A 17,169-nucleotide genomic window follows, 5' to 3' on the forward strand; every position below is an offset into this window, starting at 1 on the left:
GACCTGTGTTTTGGTAAGATTGATTACTCCTGGGAGTTTCATGACAGCAGGCCTAATGGTTTTCCTTAAAATGTGTTTACGGGGTTGCATATATGCTGAAAAGTGAAAAAAACAGCATAACTTCTACAATAATGGCCCGATCATGCTGATTTTCGAACTTGACCTGCGTTTTATGAATATTCATCAGCTCTGTAAATATAAAGCCAAAAAGTAAAACTGCCCTCCACTTATCGTGTTTACAAGGAAAGTGCATGGCGCCGGCATCGACATCGGCGACGGCGACGGCGACGACAGACGCAGGTGATGGCAATATGTACAGACACATCTGTGTCTGTACATAAAAATGAAAAACTGATAGGGATGTCATTGCCCTCTGGGAAGTTTACATGATATATATATATATATATATATATATATATATATATATATATATATATATATATATATATATATATATATATATATATATACTGTATGCATATATTGTTTTGTATCAAAAAATTGAAGCTGAAATTATTAAAACCAAACATTTTATTTTAATACATTGAGGACACTTTTATTGGTCTCTTTTTACCTGGCAATCTGTCTCCCATCATTCCTTCATAAAGAGTCACAAAGACATTGGCATTTATTTCCTTCAATGTTTTCACACGTATTGGAACATGCAGCTGAGCCAGCATATTGTTAGTAAGCTGCACATGTCCTAATAAATATACACAAAGAGAATTTTAATAAAATACATTTCCAATTACTTATTTCTTCTTAAACTATTAATTTATCAATACTTGAAGTGTCTGTCTTTTAAATAAGTAATACATGGTCTTAATAATAATGGATCACTTTCTCATACTATTATGTAAGTTCACATTTTTAAAATGTAGTCTGTGAACCTGAAAATAGATTAAATTGACCTATTATTGGATATATCCAAGGTTACTGAATCAAAAAGTTGTGACATAACAAGAGATATATTCTCTATATCTCTTGCACTAATCAGACATGTACTAAGATGATAATGGGTTCAGACAATATTTGAACATTTATCACTTAATTCTAAAGAAACCCTATTTTTTCAAAGCTAGCACATAGCATTCCTACCTCCTGATTCTGTCATTTTTCACCTAGTGCAGAATACTGAAAATATGATCTGAAAAAGAGGATTACATGTCTTACTGGCAAAATTAATAAAGGCCCATACGTCTAATCTCCAATGGTTAAAAGATATATCCTAACATCCATTTAGCCCAAATACTTGTACGCCAGCATTCTATAATGTTTACTATGGCTTTGATAAAACCAATTTGGATATGAATTGAGTTGCAGTGAGATGGTAGAACTGAAAAGCACTTGTGAATATCATGAATGCAGTATCAGTTGAACTGAAATAAGACTTACCCATACGATATCACCAGCAGAAAAGCTGGTTTGAGAAAGGTTTGAAAATGGAACCAAAATACAGTCAAAAGATGGCGCTTGCAACGAAGACATGTCTTCACCTAATTGCTGGAAGTAAGAAAGAGGACGCATTAATAGATATATAATATATGATAATAAGTCAGGTGTATTTGAATAAAATGAAATGGACAATTTTCAAATTTCTACCTATTTTCTGTATTATTATTATTTCTTTTACTTTGTGTCAAAGTCAATTCATTATCGATGGAAAGTTATTACCCAGAAGCTTGTAAATTCAGCGGGAAAAGAGTCACTTGAAACATACTGCTCTTTACAAAACATTATGACTACTGACATTGTTGATGAAACACCTGGCAGATGGCAATTTATACTGTCCAATTACGACAAAATAATTGCAGTTAAATCGTCAAAAATTAGCAAAACGCCTAAAAATCCTGAAGGAGGCAAGAAGCTTATAAGATTGGATAAATGGTAAAATGAATTTTTATGTTACTACACCAGTATGTCTGTACATGAAACAATTTACTTTACTCTACAATATATGAGAAATATATTGAATGCACATATGTAAAAGACAGTATTCAAATGAAGAAAGATTTGATCAATTAAAATAACATTTAAATTGAATCCATAAAGATTGAAAGTTTTTGAAATTATAAAAGCTATGCTGAAGTTATGAACACACAAAAGTTTATTGAAAATTGTGTAAGCAGTATTGTGTTACTGTAAATTTCCAACAGCTGCTTTTATCTCCTTGATAGACATTGGTCTCAGATCATTCTCACACTAATTATGATGGGCACTGGTATGTGTTATGTACTAGTACATGTACATACTAGTATATACAGTACAGTACTGTATGTGATATGGGTGTAAGCACATTTTTAAATTGAGGATGGTTGACCATGTTGGTAAAGAGTTTATTATACTGTTCTGAGATTTTCCCATAGTGTTATATACTCATGCATTTCCATCATTTGCCCTAGCTGGGTCTTCAAGACTTCCTGATTTGTCTTTGGAGACTTGAAGAGTGCATCATTATTAGATCGCATTCACAATGAGTTGAGCCATGGCTTTACAAATCCTAGAACTAAATATGGCGGCCGTACATGAAAGAAAAACCACCTAATCTTTTAATAGTCTCTCCGCCTCTCACACGCCTCCCTATGTGTCGTCCCAATGGAGCCGAGATTTAATGACTGTACCCCTGCAGGGACGACGCATGGGGAGGCGTGTGAGAGGCGTGTGAGACTATTAAAAGATTAGGCGGTTTTTCTTTCATGTACATCCGCCATATTTAGTTCCAGGATTTGTAAAGCCATGGCTCAACTCGTTTTGATTACGATCTTATAATACTGGTTAAGAACAATCATGGAAGTTGTCAATTAAAAGGAATTCCGATTTGACTACGTATAAGAAGAAAAACTAGCTTATAGAGATATGGACAAGGGTAACGCTTGACAATTAGTTTATATACATGTGTTTTTACTGAGTGTTCAGATCAGCAGACTTAATTCTGTGTTTGTCTTTCCAATAAAACTATTACTGTAGTTGCATTATAGTTATAATTTGATCTGTATTAGGAAAACCACCACCTCAAACAAGCACAGAAGATTTGAAGTTGAACTGTTTTATTGGATCTTATTGGTTGACTTGTAATAAACAGTCTCCATCAGACACTCGCAGTAGAGTTTTGTTTATTATCTTCACTTACATGTATTTAGGGGTGATTTCACAAAACCACCACAGTTTTTTGGCTTAGCTAAGACTTACACCCCATTTCCATAGATTAGATCGACCTACTTTAGATCGACCTAACTCCCTGGGGGTTCACGCTAAGCGCTCAGCCAGGCGGACACGAAAGTTAATTACCCTCTTACAGCTTGTAGTAGGCGGGACGGACATTTAAGTCGGATTATCTGAAAGTAATCTAGTGAGACTCCCCGCGGGGATAGATCGATCTAAAATCTATGAGAATAGAGCCTTATGTTTGGCCGACTTCGGAGTGTCAGTTTTTGAGGAGGATCCCATGGGGGGGGGGGGGTAGCTCACGTACAGTACAGTACAGTAGTTCACGGGAAATAAACATCAATTCACTAATAAATACCCTAGGTTCTAGATTCTGGTATTGCCAGCTTGATCTTGATTTCATATATAACCCATATCAGCAATACCAGGCTCTAGCAATCACCGACAAGCTGTGGGCTTTCTTCTTCAAAATTTTGCCTGGGGCGCTCCATATTTGGAAGTCACACGTCACAGCTCTGTCTGCCTGGATCCATATTTGGAAGTCATAAGTTTTGTACGTCACAGGTTTGGCCGCCTGGAGCTGCCTTTCCCGCCTTGCGCTGACGTTATATCGTGCAGACGAGACAAGAAGCAAAGTGGCTGACGCAGAGTTAGAAGTTTAAATTAAGAATATCTTGCAGTCGAAGGTCAGTGCCACAATACAAGCAACATTCTGCTTTAAAAACTGATTTTGGTGTAGCCATTGCGCAGCCCTTATAGTGGTATCGGGCATACAGTGTAGCTGTCAAACTTGGCACACTGCAAACACGTGCAGTGATAAACAAAAAATACAGAAACATTGGATATATCTTTTCTTTTTGATGAATATTATATGTTTTTATGTACAGACACAGATGTGTCTGTACATATTGCCATCACCTGCGTCTGTCGTCGCCGTTCCTGTCGCCGTCCCTGTCGCCGTCGATGTAGCCGTTGCCGTGCACTTTCATCGTTAACACGATAAGTGGAAGACAGTTTTACTTTTTGGCTTTATATTTACAGATCTGATAAATATTTATAAAACGCAGGTCAAGTTCGAAAATCAGCATGATCGGGCCATTATTGTAGAATTTATGCTGTTTTTTTTACTTTTCAGCATATATGCAACACTGTTAACACATTTCAAGGAAAACTGATAGGCCTGTTGTCATGAATTCACAGGAGTAATCAATCTTACTAAAACACAGGTCTAGTTCAAAAATCGGCATGATCGGACCATTATTTTATAAGTTATGCTGTTTTTTCACTTTTCAGCATATATGCAAAACTGTTAACACATTTCAAGGAAAACCCATAGGCCTGTTGTCATGAAACTCACAGGAGTAATCAATCTTACTAAAACGCAGGTCAAATTCGAAAATCAGCATAATCGGACCATTATTTCATAAGTTATGCTGTTTTTCACATTTCCTCAGATTCAATTCTTAGGCATGTTAACAGTCTCTTTATTTAATTAATAAGATACGGAAAAGTGTTTGTTTGACATTTCCTGCATCTTTACAACATTGTTAGTTGATTACGTAAAAATGATGGTAAACCTGTAATCGTGTATTGTGTAATAAGGTGTCAAAAATGGAAATAAACTCATATCATTGCAGTTTGTAAGATTCAATCATTCACTATGTTCAGAAACTCAGAATGGAGGAAATTGGACATTTGACACTGTTCTATTGATATTTTTCACATCTCATCAACTTTCTTAGTTGATCCTAAAAAAATGGCAGTAAACTGTTAATTTTGTTTTATTTTAAAAAAGTGTTAAAAATGGAAATAAACCCATTTCAGAATAGTGCTGTCTTGTTTCACATTTCCTCAGATTCAATTTTTAGGCATGTTAACAGTTTCATTATTTAATTAATAAGATAAGTAAAAGTGTTTGTTTGACATGTCCTGCATCTTTACAACATTGTTAGTTGATTTTGTAAAAATGATGGTAAACTTGTTATCGTGTATTGTGTAATAAAGTTTCAAAAATGGAAATAAACTCATATCATTACAGTTTGTAAGATTCAATCATTCACTATGTTCAGAAACTCAGAATGGAGGAAATTGGACATTTGACACTGTTCTATTGATATTTTTCCCATCTCATCAATTTTCTTAGTTGATCATATAAAAATGGCAGTAAACTGTTAATTTTGTTTTATGTTAAAAAAGTGTTAAAAATGAAAAAAAAAAAACATTTCAGAACAGTGCTGTCTTGTTTACATTTTGGCATTTTCAAGTTGTGACTTTGAAGTTCCATGGGCCTGAAGACCTTTGCTAGTCACATTTTCTGAATATCCATAATACTAATATTTTATTATTAAAAATTGATGGTCATTATGCTGTTAAACGTTATGTAATATTGCATCAAAAATTGGAAAAAAAATATTTTGGGCACTGCTCCCATGATGACCATTTAAGAAAAATCATGTCCCTTACTGTTCTCAAACTTACAAGAAAGAAACATGGGACTAAAATACAGCTTCAGTAGGCAATGCAGTCTGTTTGGTAATTCTTTCTGCTAGTTAAACATTTTCTTTTTTGTGAAAATTTAATTTTTCACATATTGGCATTTTCAGGTGTGACTTTGAAGTTCCATGGGCTTGAAGACCCATGCTAGTCACATTTTCTGAAAATCCATGATACGTATATTTTATTATTAAAAATTGACGGTCATTATGCTGTTAACCATTATGTAATATTGCATCAGAATAGAAGAAAACACAATTTTGGGTGCTGCTGCCATGATGACCATTATGGGAAAACCATGTTACTGATGATTGCCAAACATTCAAAAAAGAGATACAGGACTAAAATGCAGCCTGAGTTGGAAAAGGCAGTCTAATTGGCTTCTTTTTCTGGAAGTTATACATTTTCAAAGTGTGAACTTGAACTGCCATGGGCCTGAAGCTGTATGCTTGTTACACATTTTACTTACATTGGTATTACCTGTTGAGCATAATTAAAATTTGATGTTGAATTTGCAGTTTAACATAATGTACTTTTGCATCAGAATTGACAGTAGCCTATTTTGTGCATAGTTATTTCCTGCTTTTTGTCTGTACATTTGACAGCTTTGCTGCCTTGTTTCACTTTACATCTTAAAAACAGTAAATTAAATTAAATAAAGCAGAATTAAATCTGTTTTACGCTTCATTTTGGTTTAATGACATTCAGCTGCAGATTCACTGCAGAGCAGTTCTTTTTGATTGACGGAAGTCGAACATGGTCGCTGTTCATCAGAGTAAAATCGACTCCATCATAAGATATATTTAATATTTAACAAGCTAGCTTTTACGTTGCTCTGACACTCAGGGTACAAATAAAGTAAAAAAAAAACTTGATTCATATGTCAATGATAATATGAGCAAAAAATCCTGAAAATACATTACTTCATTTCAACAAGGGGGGAGAATAAAAAGCCTCCTTCATGAGTCACAGGAAATAGGATATTTCATGGATCATATACTAAATAATAGAAATGTTTCACACACCTCAGGGAAAGAAAAAGTGGCTTTCCTGGGTTATGAAAATACCCAATGGACCCTTAGAATATTAACTGCGATGTAAATTGCAATACTACCTACAAGTATTTCTATTTTTGCCATGAATTCACGATGCAAGTCGATAATTTGGCATTTGCTATTACAAACCCATGTCTCCAGATCACAACAGCAAGTATGTTTATGAGGGGTAATTTTATCACAATGATATGCTTGGAATAGCTAATGACCATAATCTCCTATCCTTTATTTGTTATAGGTTTCAAAATGAGCTTCCAAAACTAATTCAGTCAAGAGAGGAGAAGTACATTACCCATGAAGAACTCTGTCAGCTGATGTCATGGAAATTGATAGTTAGTGTGACTTTGCTACAAATTTAGGCATATTTTCTTTTCATTAAATTTTGATAGTGAAGGATGTACTGGTATTTAGCCATCATCAATTAATGAGGCGAAATGAGGATTAATATTGAGATAAGATATAACTACATTTATGGGTTGGTTGTTTTTTATTTGGCAGAGAGGAAAATTTAGACCCAGACTCACAGAGCTTGTCAGAGAGAATGAACCAGAGGACGTAGTAAAAGCAAGCAAGAAAGCTTTTAAAAAAATTCCCAACCTATCTGCAGCAATCAAAGAACTGACTGTTTTAAAAGCAGTCGGTCCTGCAACAGCTTCAGGTACATTAGTCAGCAAAATAATATTGAAGATAAGTGCACACTATTATGTTATTTTAAAGATGCATTAAAGCCAGTAGGTGTTTCAAAATATTGCCACTAAACACAAATGCCATCATATGCATGATATATCCTATATGGAGAATTTTTTTGCCGATATATATATATATATATATATATATATATATATATATATATATATATATATATATATGCTGTATCTTTAGGGGGTTTGATGTTTATGTGTTTGTTGTCCAGAATTTGGTAATAAAACATGGCACCACTTAGATCTTGTATTTGGTGGGCTTGTGTAGGGTTGTATATACAGGTAAATAAACTGTCAGATTTATTATCTTTTATGAACTCAAGTCTAAAGTTTATGATTCTCAAAGGTGTTTACATGAAAATATTAAGTCAAATTGGTCCATTTTCACATTTTTTAATATAAATAGCTGTGCTGGCTGCTGGGTCACCTGAACATGCCCCTTTTATGGCAGATGAAGCCATGCTTGCATTACCTGGACTACAGCCATTAGCATACACACTGAATCACTACCTTGAGTATTCAAAGAAAGTCGATCTGTTAACAAGGAGGCTCAACAAAGGTATGTTTTGATGTCATTATTGTTTTAAAGCCATGATGATTAGAATTTATTATAATTTACAAAATGAGACGGAAAAATCCTGGAATTCTCAATTAAAGGCCACTCTGGTTTAGATTGAACTACTTTCTCAAAAGAGAGTGTTCATGAGTTGAGAGGGGGGAGGTGTTGAGGTGAGAAAAAGTTGCTCTGGTGTGGCCTTTTGCTTTGAGGTGTAGATCTAAAAAATTTCATTAAGGAAAAAAGGCAGTATTATGTACCAGTATGGAAAGTATGTTTCATTTGAATAATGATTTGGTATGAAACTTTAAAAAAATTTTCATGCATCAGAAAGTTAACAATTTTGCTACATGTATAAATAAGAAGTAGCATGATGCTTGTTATTGGGAAATTACAATTTCTCAACTAAAGTATGCTTTGTTGTTTATTTTTTTTCAGATTCAAATATCAAAGATGAGCTGTGGACTTGTCACAAAGTTGAACTTGTTTTATGGGCTTACTATATTGCAAAACAGTTGGAACCCTCTCTTATCGAGGATACTTTCAGTGCTCAAAAAAGAAGTCTGAAAGATGGTAATGGATCAGTAAGGAAAAAGAAGAAATGATAACACAAGAAATTTTATAGCCAGAACCCTGGAAACATGGTTATTCAAGCTGGGAAATTCTGTTGGAAAATATTTTTGATAATGAATGTAATTAATGATAATGGGACATTTTTTCACACCATTTTTGGCATAGTGCAACGCTATATATGTTAGTATACAAAACCCTCCTCAATACCTGCCACATAATGATAAAGATAGAAATGAAAAAAAAAATTTCAGTGGAAAGGTAAAAAGTTTATTTTGCGAGAACTAACATGATTACCAGCAATTTAAATAATGATTTCATTTCTAAGTGTATTTTATTTCAGAATTATATGCTTCTTTTATTTAGTTGCTTATAAATGTATTTATATTGTAGATGAGCAAAAATTGTTCATTAGATTGGTAGTTGAATCATAAATGAAAATTATCAAACACAAGTTGAAAAACTTTCAGACCATTAGCTCATGGCCAACCTGGAAATAGGCCTTCATCACACTGATATGAGCAGATGTTGACACTCACTGACCACTAGGTGGTATGGCGGCCAGGGTGACAGCTGATGTTGATAGCCTCTTGTATCTTTTGTGGGATGTCAGATGACTCGGATTCAAGGATATTGGTTGAATTCCAGTCAGAACTCTGGCCGGTGTCTAATACATGTTCAGAAATGGCAGAGCTGGTATTGCCTACTATCATTGATTTTCTTCATTCACTAACCCTGGTCTGCAACAGTCTACCTGTCACACCAATGTAAAAAGAATTGCAGTCATGGCAGTTGATCCTATATATAGTCCCACAACACTGTTCTTGAGGGGTCTTGTCCTTTGGTGCTGCTTGGTGTTAACTGTTGAATCAATTTGCACTGATGTCTGAAAGCTGTGTTGACACTGAGCTTTTTGTAGATCCTGCACACTTTTTCTGAAATTTCTTTACAATAAGGGAGAATCACTAGCTGTTTTTTTTCTTCTGTCTGTTGGCTCACAGGTGGTCACTACTGTCCGGTACTGATGCGATTTTATCTTTAAAGCCCAAGGTGGGTAACCACAAATCATGATAGCTTCATCCAGTGTCTTGTTCTCCAGTATCAGGGGCAGATCCAGAGATATTTTCTGATAGTCTTCCAAATTATTTTTGTTGATCCATCCTCCATTTTGACCATCTTCTGACAGAAAAAAATTGATACCCGTCAATGTAAACTTGAAAATCTGACCATCTTCCAGAAGATTCGGAAGACGGCCCCAATTCGCCCCTTAGTATCTTGTCTTTTCCATTAATCACAGTTTGTGTTTGATAATTTTCATTTAATATATGAATTATATGGTAGTTTGGTTACATATAGAGTGAGAGATAAAAAAAAGAGTAGATCAGATGAGAGAAAGATATGGAATTAAAAAAACTTAAATAATGTCAGATATTTTTGCTTAAAAAAGATTGAAATTTAATGATTTCTATATGTTTAATTCTTTCATTGAATTAAATGCAATTCACTGACATGAGGATTGCTGTTTGTATTAAATTATTTTGCCCAATGAAAGCATGGATTTAATAAGGACTTTGGACACATCATAATGGGATCAATGTTTTTCTCTTTCTTGTACAGTCATTGTTAACCTTTTTCCCACAAATAACATGCAAAAAATCATATAGCAGACAATTACCAGATATTATCAAATAATGAAGTAAACCATCCTCTCAGTATCTGCAATAAGGCTTAACAAGTCCTGTGCCAATGAAACGCCATTGTGCAAAGGTTGCATCTCGAGTTCTGCATTTTCAGTCTATACGACCATAAGAGCACATAGCCATGACAGACAGTTGTGCTAGTCATATTACACTTCAATATCTTCCAAAAATAAAAACTGCAGATGTACATGTAAGTAGGGTTTAAGAATAAAAATCACTTCGAATCTACTTAAGTAAATGAGAGTCGAAATTGGATTTTGTCCAGCCAGCAGATCTGATCCCCTGCTGGATACTTCCAGCCTGTTTAATGTATCGTGCTAAATTACATAATTCTTTTTTACTGGAAGTATTCAGCAGGAGAACAAGATTGAAGACCGAAGGTTTTTTTTTTTTTTTACAAAAATAAGGCTTAATAAACTTATTCCTGATACTCGGCTTAGACTACATTGCACACGTCCACTTACTTCATATAAAATAACAGATAAGGCTATAGAACGAGTCGAGTGCACAAGCAAGCGACTTCAGTAAAATCAATTAACAAGTCTAGGGATTATGTGAACTGGGCAGCCTGCTGAGGCTGATAAGGGTAATTAACTATCGTTTAGCAGCTATAGTGGTGGGCGTCCTACAGACGTTTAGCCGCTTGGGCAGAAAGCAATTTAGCGAGGGATCCTGTGGGGATGGACCGAGCCTGCTAGATCGATCTACGGATGGAAACAAAGTCCTAGCTTACTTCTCGTCTTGAAATCGAGACTAATTCACTGAAAACGAGACCATTTTCTGGATGCGGATTAATAGAATTAACTAATATTTGAACACAAAGGGCTCATGTTAATCATCATTTCCGTTATTTCTGGGAAATTTTGTGCTTATGAACGTGTATTTGCGTGGTGATTTGGCATAAAGTATAAGTGAATTGCAAATTATTTGTAGAACTATTTTTCTCTGCGTTTGAGTAACAGGGTGTCATCAGCGAGAAGGCTTTATTTTCGGCCATATTGTTTAACAAGCAGTACAAACGTTTATTCGTTCGTGTTTAAAATTAAAAATGGACAGGAAGGTGAAAGACGTGTTATTAAATTGGGATAAGTCGGTAAGTATGATAGAATATAAATGTTTAGATTCCATAACGCCAGAAACGAGAGTTGTCGATGTTATATATCACTGGCACAGGTAACCCTACCACTGTCGCTGTCAGTGGCACTCTTCCCTTCCAGTACCCCTTATATAGTTCTTACTGCTATATTAGTATTCAGTATGTCGTTCAAGGTATCCGCTGTCCATAATAAAATATTTATTTTTGAAAATAATTTAGTTGCAGTTTCTAACTGATAATTTAGTTATCTGTTCATTTTTTTAAAAGAATGCTGCATGTTTATTTTCTAAGTATTCCTCACAACCAACTTCGTTACAGGTGTGAAGCTAATTTGCTCAAGATGTTACAAAATATCATCCTTTTTTAGGTAAAAAAATTTGAGGAAATATTATTTCCCACATGGAAACCCAGGTTGCAAATGACAGTTTCACCGGGTCTCCCTAGTGCAACACAGCACAAAACACTTTGAAAAAACGAGTCCAGTTACAAGTAAACACTGGAAACAGTCATTTCAAACAAAGTAGGCTGATATAAGAGCTAAATATATATTAGTAAATAATTAATAGCCTTGATAAAACTTAACAAATTGGCAGATTTTGTTGATCGTTGGGTCAGCCGCCATGTTGGTTAGTGGCTCTTCTTGGCCAATAATATTGTAAAGTAGAGGCAGCAGATTCTGTCACACCTGTCAGTTGTTGGACTGGTGTGCTGCCCAGTTTCAAAGTGGATGCCCACTGTACAAAACGGACCGAGATCACTTATTAATAAGTAAAATCTCAATCCTTAAAACAGATACAAGGTCACCAGGGAGTCAGTTGTGCTAAGTATTTAACAGTGCCAAAAAAGATAATTTAGTCTCCCTCTCCAATTTCATAAAATCATTGAAGAAAAGAAATGAAGTGGCTGCTCTGCTTGGTAACTCTTAGCATATTCCTTGAAAAATGTCAGTTTATGGTCTCATTGCTGTGAGCAGTGACTTGGTAGTGGGACTAAACATGGCACATGGTCAAGAGTCACAATATTTATATCTGTGTAACTGCATTGTTTACCTATCTATTCCTTTATGTAATTGTAGTTCTCCTTTCCCTCCTTGTAAGTTTCAACTGCTCCATATTGTGCAACATCTGATTGTATCCATTTGGTTCTTGATTTTTGTTTATGGTAAATTTGTAAATTAATCACACCAAGATGTGATATCTCACTGCCTAGCTCGAATATTTTATTAGTAATTTAACTAGTACATCTGTTTATTATATAAAGATATGTAATTGTTCATTCACAAACTGGCAACACTATTACCAATTAGAGAATGGTAATGCACCAATTTTACTGTTGTTATTATATTATATTGTACAAGGTCATGATAATTTATGAACCAGTACAGAAATGAATTGAATATAAAAAATAATTTTATGAAGAAGAAATATTTCAAGGGATTTTAGGTGTTTCAACTAAAATACATGAATTGTAGCAACGAGTTAACTGGCTTTTCAGCAATTAGTACAATTTTCTAACCTGAGAAACACTGTTGTTTTTTTTAACTACTTTTGGGTGACAATAATTAGTCTTAATGTAAGTTTTTTTTTTTTTGACAATTTGGCTGATCTGGATTAAGCTGTAGGATACTCTCAATGCCTTTAAACTAAGCTGGGTCTGTAAATAATTTATTGGGAAATTTGTGGAAATTCTGAAACAAGACTGACAGTTTTAAAAATTTTTGCTTGTAGGTCCCCGAAGAAATGATGGAGGAATATAAGGTTGAGTACAAATTTGATGGGGTCACACCTCAGCCTTTTGATGCCCGCTTCACCACATGGAACCAAATGAGGTATGAAGTAAGATTTTTTATTATGTACAGACACAGATGTGTCTGTACATATTGCCATCACCTGCGTCTGTCGTCGCCGTCGCCGTCGCCATGCACTTTCAGCGTTAACACCATAAGTGGAAGACAGTTTTACTTTTTGGCTTTATATTTACAGAGCTGACTAACATTCATAAAACGCAGGTCAAGTTCGAATATCAGCATGATCGGGCCATTATTGTAGAATTTATGCTGTTTTTTCACTATTTAGCATATATGCAACACTGTTAACACATTTCAAGGAAAACCGATAGGCCTGTTGTCATGAAACTCACAGGAGTAATCAATCTTACTAAAAGGCAGATCAAGTTCGAAAATCGGCATGATCGGGCCACTATTTTAGTAGTTATGCTGTTTTTTTTTCACTTTTCAGTATATGTGCAACACTGTTAACACATTTCAAGGAAAACCGATAGACCTGTTGTCATGAAACTCACAGGAGTAATTAATCTTACTAAAACGCAGGTCAAGTTCGAAAATCAGCATAATCAGGCCATTATTTTATACGTTATGCTGTTTTTTCACATTTCCTCAGATTCAATTCTTAGGCATGTTAACAGTCTCATTATTTAACTAATAAGATTCGTAAAAGTGTTTGTTTGACATTTCCTGCATCTTTACAACATTGTTAGTTGATTATGTAAAAATGATGGTAAACTTGTTATCATGTATTGTATAATAGAGTTTCAAAAATGGAAATAAACTCATATCATTGCAGTTTGTCAGATTCATTCATTCACTATGTTTAGAAACTCAGAATGGAGGAAATTGGACATTAAACACTGTTCTATTGATATTTTTCCCATCTCATCAATTTTCTTAGTTGATCGTATATAAATGGCAGTAAATTGTTAATTTTGTTATATGTTAAAAAATTGTTCAAAATGGAAAAAAACACATTTCAGGACAGTGCTGTCTTGTCTACATTTTGGCATTTTCAAGGTGTGACTTTGAAGTTCCTTGGGCCTGAAGACCTTTGCTAGGAACATTTTCTGAATATCCATGATGCTAATATTTTATTATTAAAAATTGATGGTAATTATCCTGTTAAACATTATGTAATATTGCATCAAAATTTGAAGACACCCCTATTTTGGACACTGCTCCCATGATGACCATTTAAGGAAAACCATGTCACTTACTGTTCTCAAACTTACAGGAAGAAACATGGGACTTAAATAAAGCTTCAGTGGGCAATGCAGTCTATTTTGGTAAATTTTTTTGGCAGTTAATCAGTTTTTTGTGAAAATTTAATTTTTCACATATTGGCATTTTCAAGGTGTGACGTAAGAACCTCCACGAGCTTGAAGACCCATGCTAATCACATTTTCTGAAAATCCATGATATGGATCTTTTATTATTAAAAACTGATGGTCATTATGCTGTTAAGCATTATGTAATATTGCATTAAAATAGAAGAAAACACAATTTTGGGTGCTGCTGCCATGATGACCATTATGGGAAAACCATGTTACTTATGATTGTCAAACTTTCAAAAAAGAAACAAAGGACTAAAATGCAGCCTGAGTTGGAAAAGCAGTCTAATTGGCTTCTTTTTCTGGAAGTTATACATTTTAGTGAAATATTCATTTTTATCATGTTGGCATATTCATTAGGGGACTCGAAGCTCCCATGGACATGAAGCCAAATGGTAATCAAATTTTTTACATGTCCATGCTATTTATAGTCAATAATCAAAAATTGGTGATAACTATTCTGTAATTTATTATGTAATGTTACATCAATATTGACAAAAATCTTTTTGCACTGCTACTACAAACATTATGAAAAGAAAACTGTGTTACTTATTATTATTTTCAACTTACAAGTATGATTTGTAGGATTGGCATGCAGTTCAAATAAGAAAGCCAGCTCAATTGGGTTATCATTTATTATTGAATTTAAGCAGTTTTATGTGAAATTTTCATTTTTCTCATTCTGGCATTTTCAAAGTGTGAACTTAAACTCCCATGGGCCTGAAGCCTTACGCTTGTTACACATTTCACTTACATTGGTATTACCTGTTGAGCATAATTAAAATTTGATGTTGAATTTGCAGTTAAGCATAATTTATTTTTGCATCAGAATTGACAGTAGCCCGTTTTGTGCATTGTTATTGTCTGCTTTTTGTCTGTACATTTGACAGCTTTGCTGCCTTGTTTTGAATAAGCACAAATGTTAAAGAATTGATATTTAAATCTACTCTTCTAGTTCTGTGTATCAGCTGGAAATTGTGTATTTTACTGTTTGTGAAATCATTGAACTTTTAATAAGGAAAAATTGCATTTCCTTAAAAGCTAGGTGAATGAACAAGGTGAATGATACGCATTGTCATAAATATACACAGTAAGTGGATTAAAAAAATTTTTTTTTTTGCAGGTTGTGCTGGCAAAATTTTGCTGATTATCAGAGATGTATCAAACTTAAAGGAAAGACGTACGAGCCTTGTAAATGGTTCAGTAATAGATATCTATCTTTCTGCCCTGCTAAAAAGGTGAACTCTTTAACAGGCCTACCCAACTACCAGACTCTGCACCGAATGATCCTGAATTCACCGGTAGATCAGACCACACTACCTGTTTTCAAGGTGTGCGTCAGTGCACGCTTCTAAGTATCAGACACAACACCACTCTTGCCTAGTACGTGATGTGATAGTGATGATTCTCAGAGGGGTTGGAAAGTATTGCATCACCACAAAACTTGTTTGGGGTATGATGTGAAATGTGTACTGACTCACACCTTGAAAACGGGTAGTGTGTTCTGATCTAACGGTGAATTCTGGATCATTCAGTGTAGTGCTGAGTCTGGTAGTTGGGTAGGCCCATTTATGCAATAGTAGAATTTGTAACAGTTTATCAACGAATCATTTTATATGAATAAGCACGCAGCATGATAAAGTTCACATTAGCTAATGTTAAAGTTAAGTTTGATGTTTTGGTACAAGTGACATTAAGAGTACCCAATGCAGTTATGTCTGTAATGCTTCCATTAAAGCCTGTACCTGTTATTTTATTCCATACAACAGTTAGTGTTTTTAAACACTGACAGAAAAGTTGTCTTTTTCATATTTTGACCTGAAATATTCACCTTTCACTAAATGTCGTTTTATTTTCCTAGAGGAACAAACTGCATTTTTTGGTAGAAGAAGATGCCTTTGCCTCTGGTAAGCGTCCACCTCCTATGCTTCTTGAAGGTGATGATGGTCATGATGAACACTGAAAAGTCTGAGGAAGAAAATATGCTGCCAAGCAACATGATAAAAAGAGTTCTTTTAAGAACATATGTTACAGTGTTGTTGGCATTTCTGATTGTAAATGTCTCATTACGCACACCATTTGATGACTGTAAAGCAGGCGCACACAAAATTGGAATCTGTAAAGGACATTTGTGCAGCAAGTTAGAAGTTATTCGTGTTTGCATCAGTTGATTGAAAGCAACGTACTTTTAGTATGGTACAATTTTTGCCAATTCTTTTCTGAGTTACTTTGGTTACTGGTCGGTTTTAAATAAATAAAATTTGGAATGGAAATTGTTTTGTGTTAGTAATTTTAAATTAAAATATTAAAACAACTTTCCTTTCAAGTAAGGTGTATTAAAGCTGTCCCTTTTTTCTGACATTAAAAGGTGAGTTTTTTTCCTGGGTTATAAAACACTTGTGTAAGAACGGTGTTGTTTTTACTCGCCCTGTTCAAAGGTTGTGCTTATTTGTTGCCAAAGGCCAACAAGAGCAATCCCTGTGGTACTTTGATTAAAGTTAGAAAAATTACTGCATATTTGCAAATGATTTTGCAATAATTTTAACCATAATTACTAGTTCTATTAGACAAAAGGTCTGGGAGTTACTTTTCGAATTTACGAAAATGGTTCATGGGCCAAATGTACACCACATGATAAAAACGTCCCGATTAGATTGGTTTTCTTTAAATTTGTAGAAATTTCTTACATTTTTCAGAATTTCCTGAAAAGCTG

The 17,169-nt window shown here is 34.4% G+C and overlaps 3 protein-coding genes across 4 annotated transcripts in view; 2 read left to right on the plus strand and 1 right to left on the minus strand.

Moving 5' to 3' along the window:
* The window catches only part of LOC106152154 (centrosomal protein of 95 kDa), a 19,356-nt gene extending 17,819 nt beyond the window's left edge, over positions 1 to 1,537 (minus strand). The window contains exons 1-3 of the mRNA XM_087003815.1: positions 1,396 to 1,537; positions 1,099 to 1,147; positions 575 to 703 (exon numbers count right to left, since the gene is read on the minus strand). Coding sequence (XP_086859941.1) covers positions 575 to 703; positions 1,099 to 1,114 — 145 coding nt within the window. The 5' untranslated portion in view covers positions 1,115 to 1,147; positions 1,396 to 1,537. The remainder of the gene's footprint in view (positions 1 to 574; positions 704 to 1,098; positions 1,148 to 1,395) is intronic.
* Positions 1,341 to 10,478, plus strand: LOC106152193 (uncharacterized). 2 transcript variants are annotated; one of them, XM_087003826.1, is made up of 5 exons: positions 1,341 to 1,509; positions 6,952 to 7,045; positions 7,212 to 7,371; positions 7,821 to 7,973; positions 8,409 to 10,478. In XM_087003826.1, the coding sequence occupies exons 1-5, from the start codon at positions 1,487 to 1,489 to the stop codon at positions 8,573 to 8,575; spliced, it is 597 nt and encodes a 198-aa protein (XP_086859952.1). In that variant the 5' UTR covers positions 1,341 to 1,486; the 3' UTR covers positions 8,576 to 10,478. The 2 variants fall into 2 exon arrangements, with proteins under 2 accessions (XP_086859952.1, XP_086859951.1); XM_087003825.1 differs by lacking the exon at positions 1,341 to 1,509 and adding an exon at positions 1,667 to 1,887.
* A 664-nt stretch (positions 10,479 to 11,142) lies between these two features.
* On the plus strand, positions 11,143 to 16,729 carry LOC106152194 (cytochrome c oxidase subunit 6B1). The gene is made up of 4 exons (XM_013525696.3): positions 11,143 to 11,333; positions 13,064 to 13,164; positions 15,580 to 15,694; positions 16,318 to 16,729. The coding sequence occupies exons 1-4, from the start codon at positions 11,289 to 11,291 to the stop codon at positions 16,417 to 16,419; spliced, it is 363 nt and encodes a 120-aa protein (XP_013381150.1). The 5' UTR covers positions 11,143 to 11,288; the 3' UTR covers positions 16,420 to 16,729.
* The last annotated feature ends 440 nt before the right edge of the window (positions 16,730 to 17,169 follow it).

Source organism: Lingula anatina, chromosome 2 (assembly GCF_051362555.1).
Source record: "Lingula anatina isolate TDL-2025a chromosome 2, LinAna3.0, whole genome shotgun sequence".
In the NCBI taxonomy this organism is placed as follows: domain Eukaryota; kingdom Metazoa; phylum Brachiopoda; class Lingulata; order Lingulida; family Lingulidae; genus Lingula; species Lingula anatina.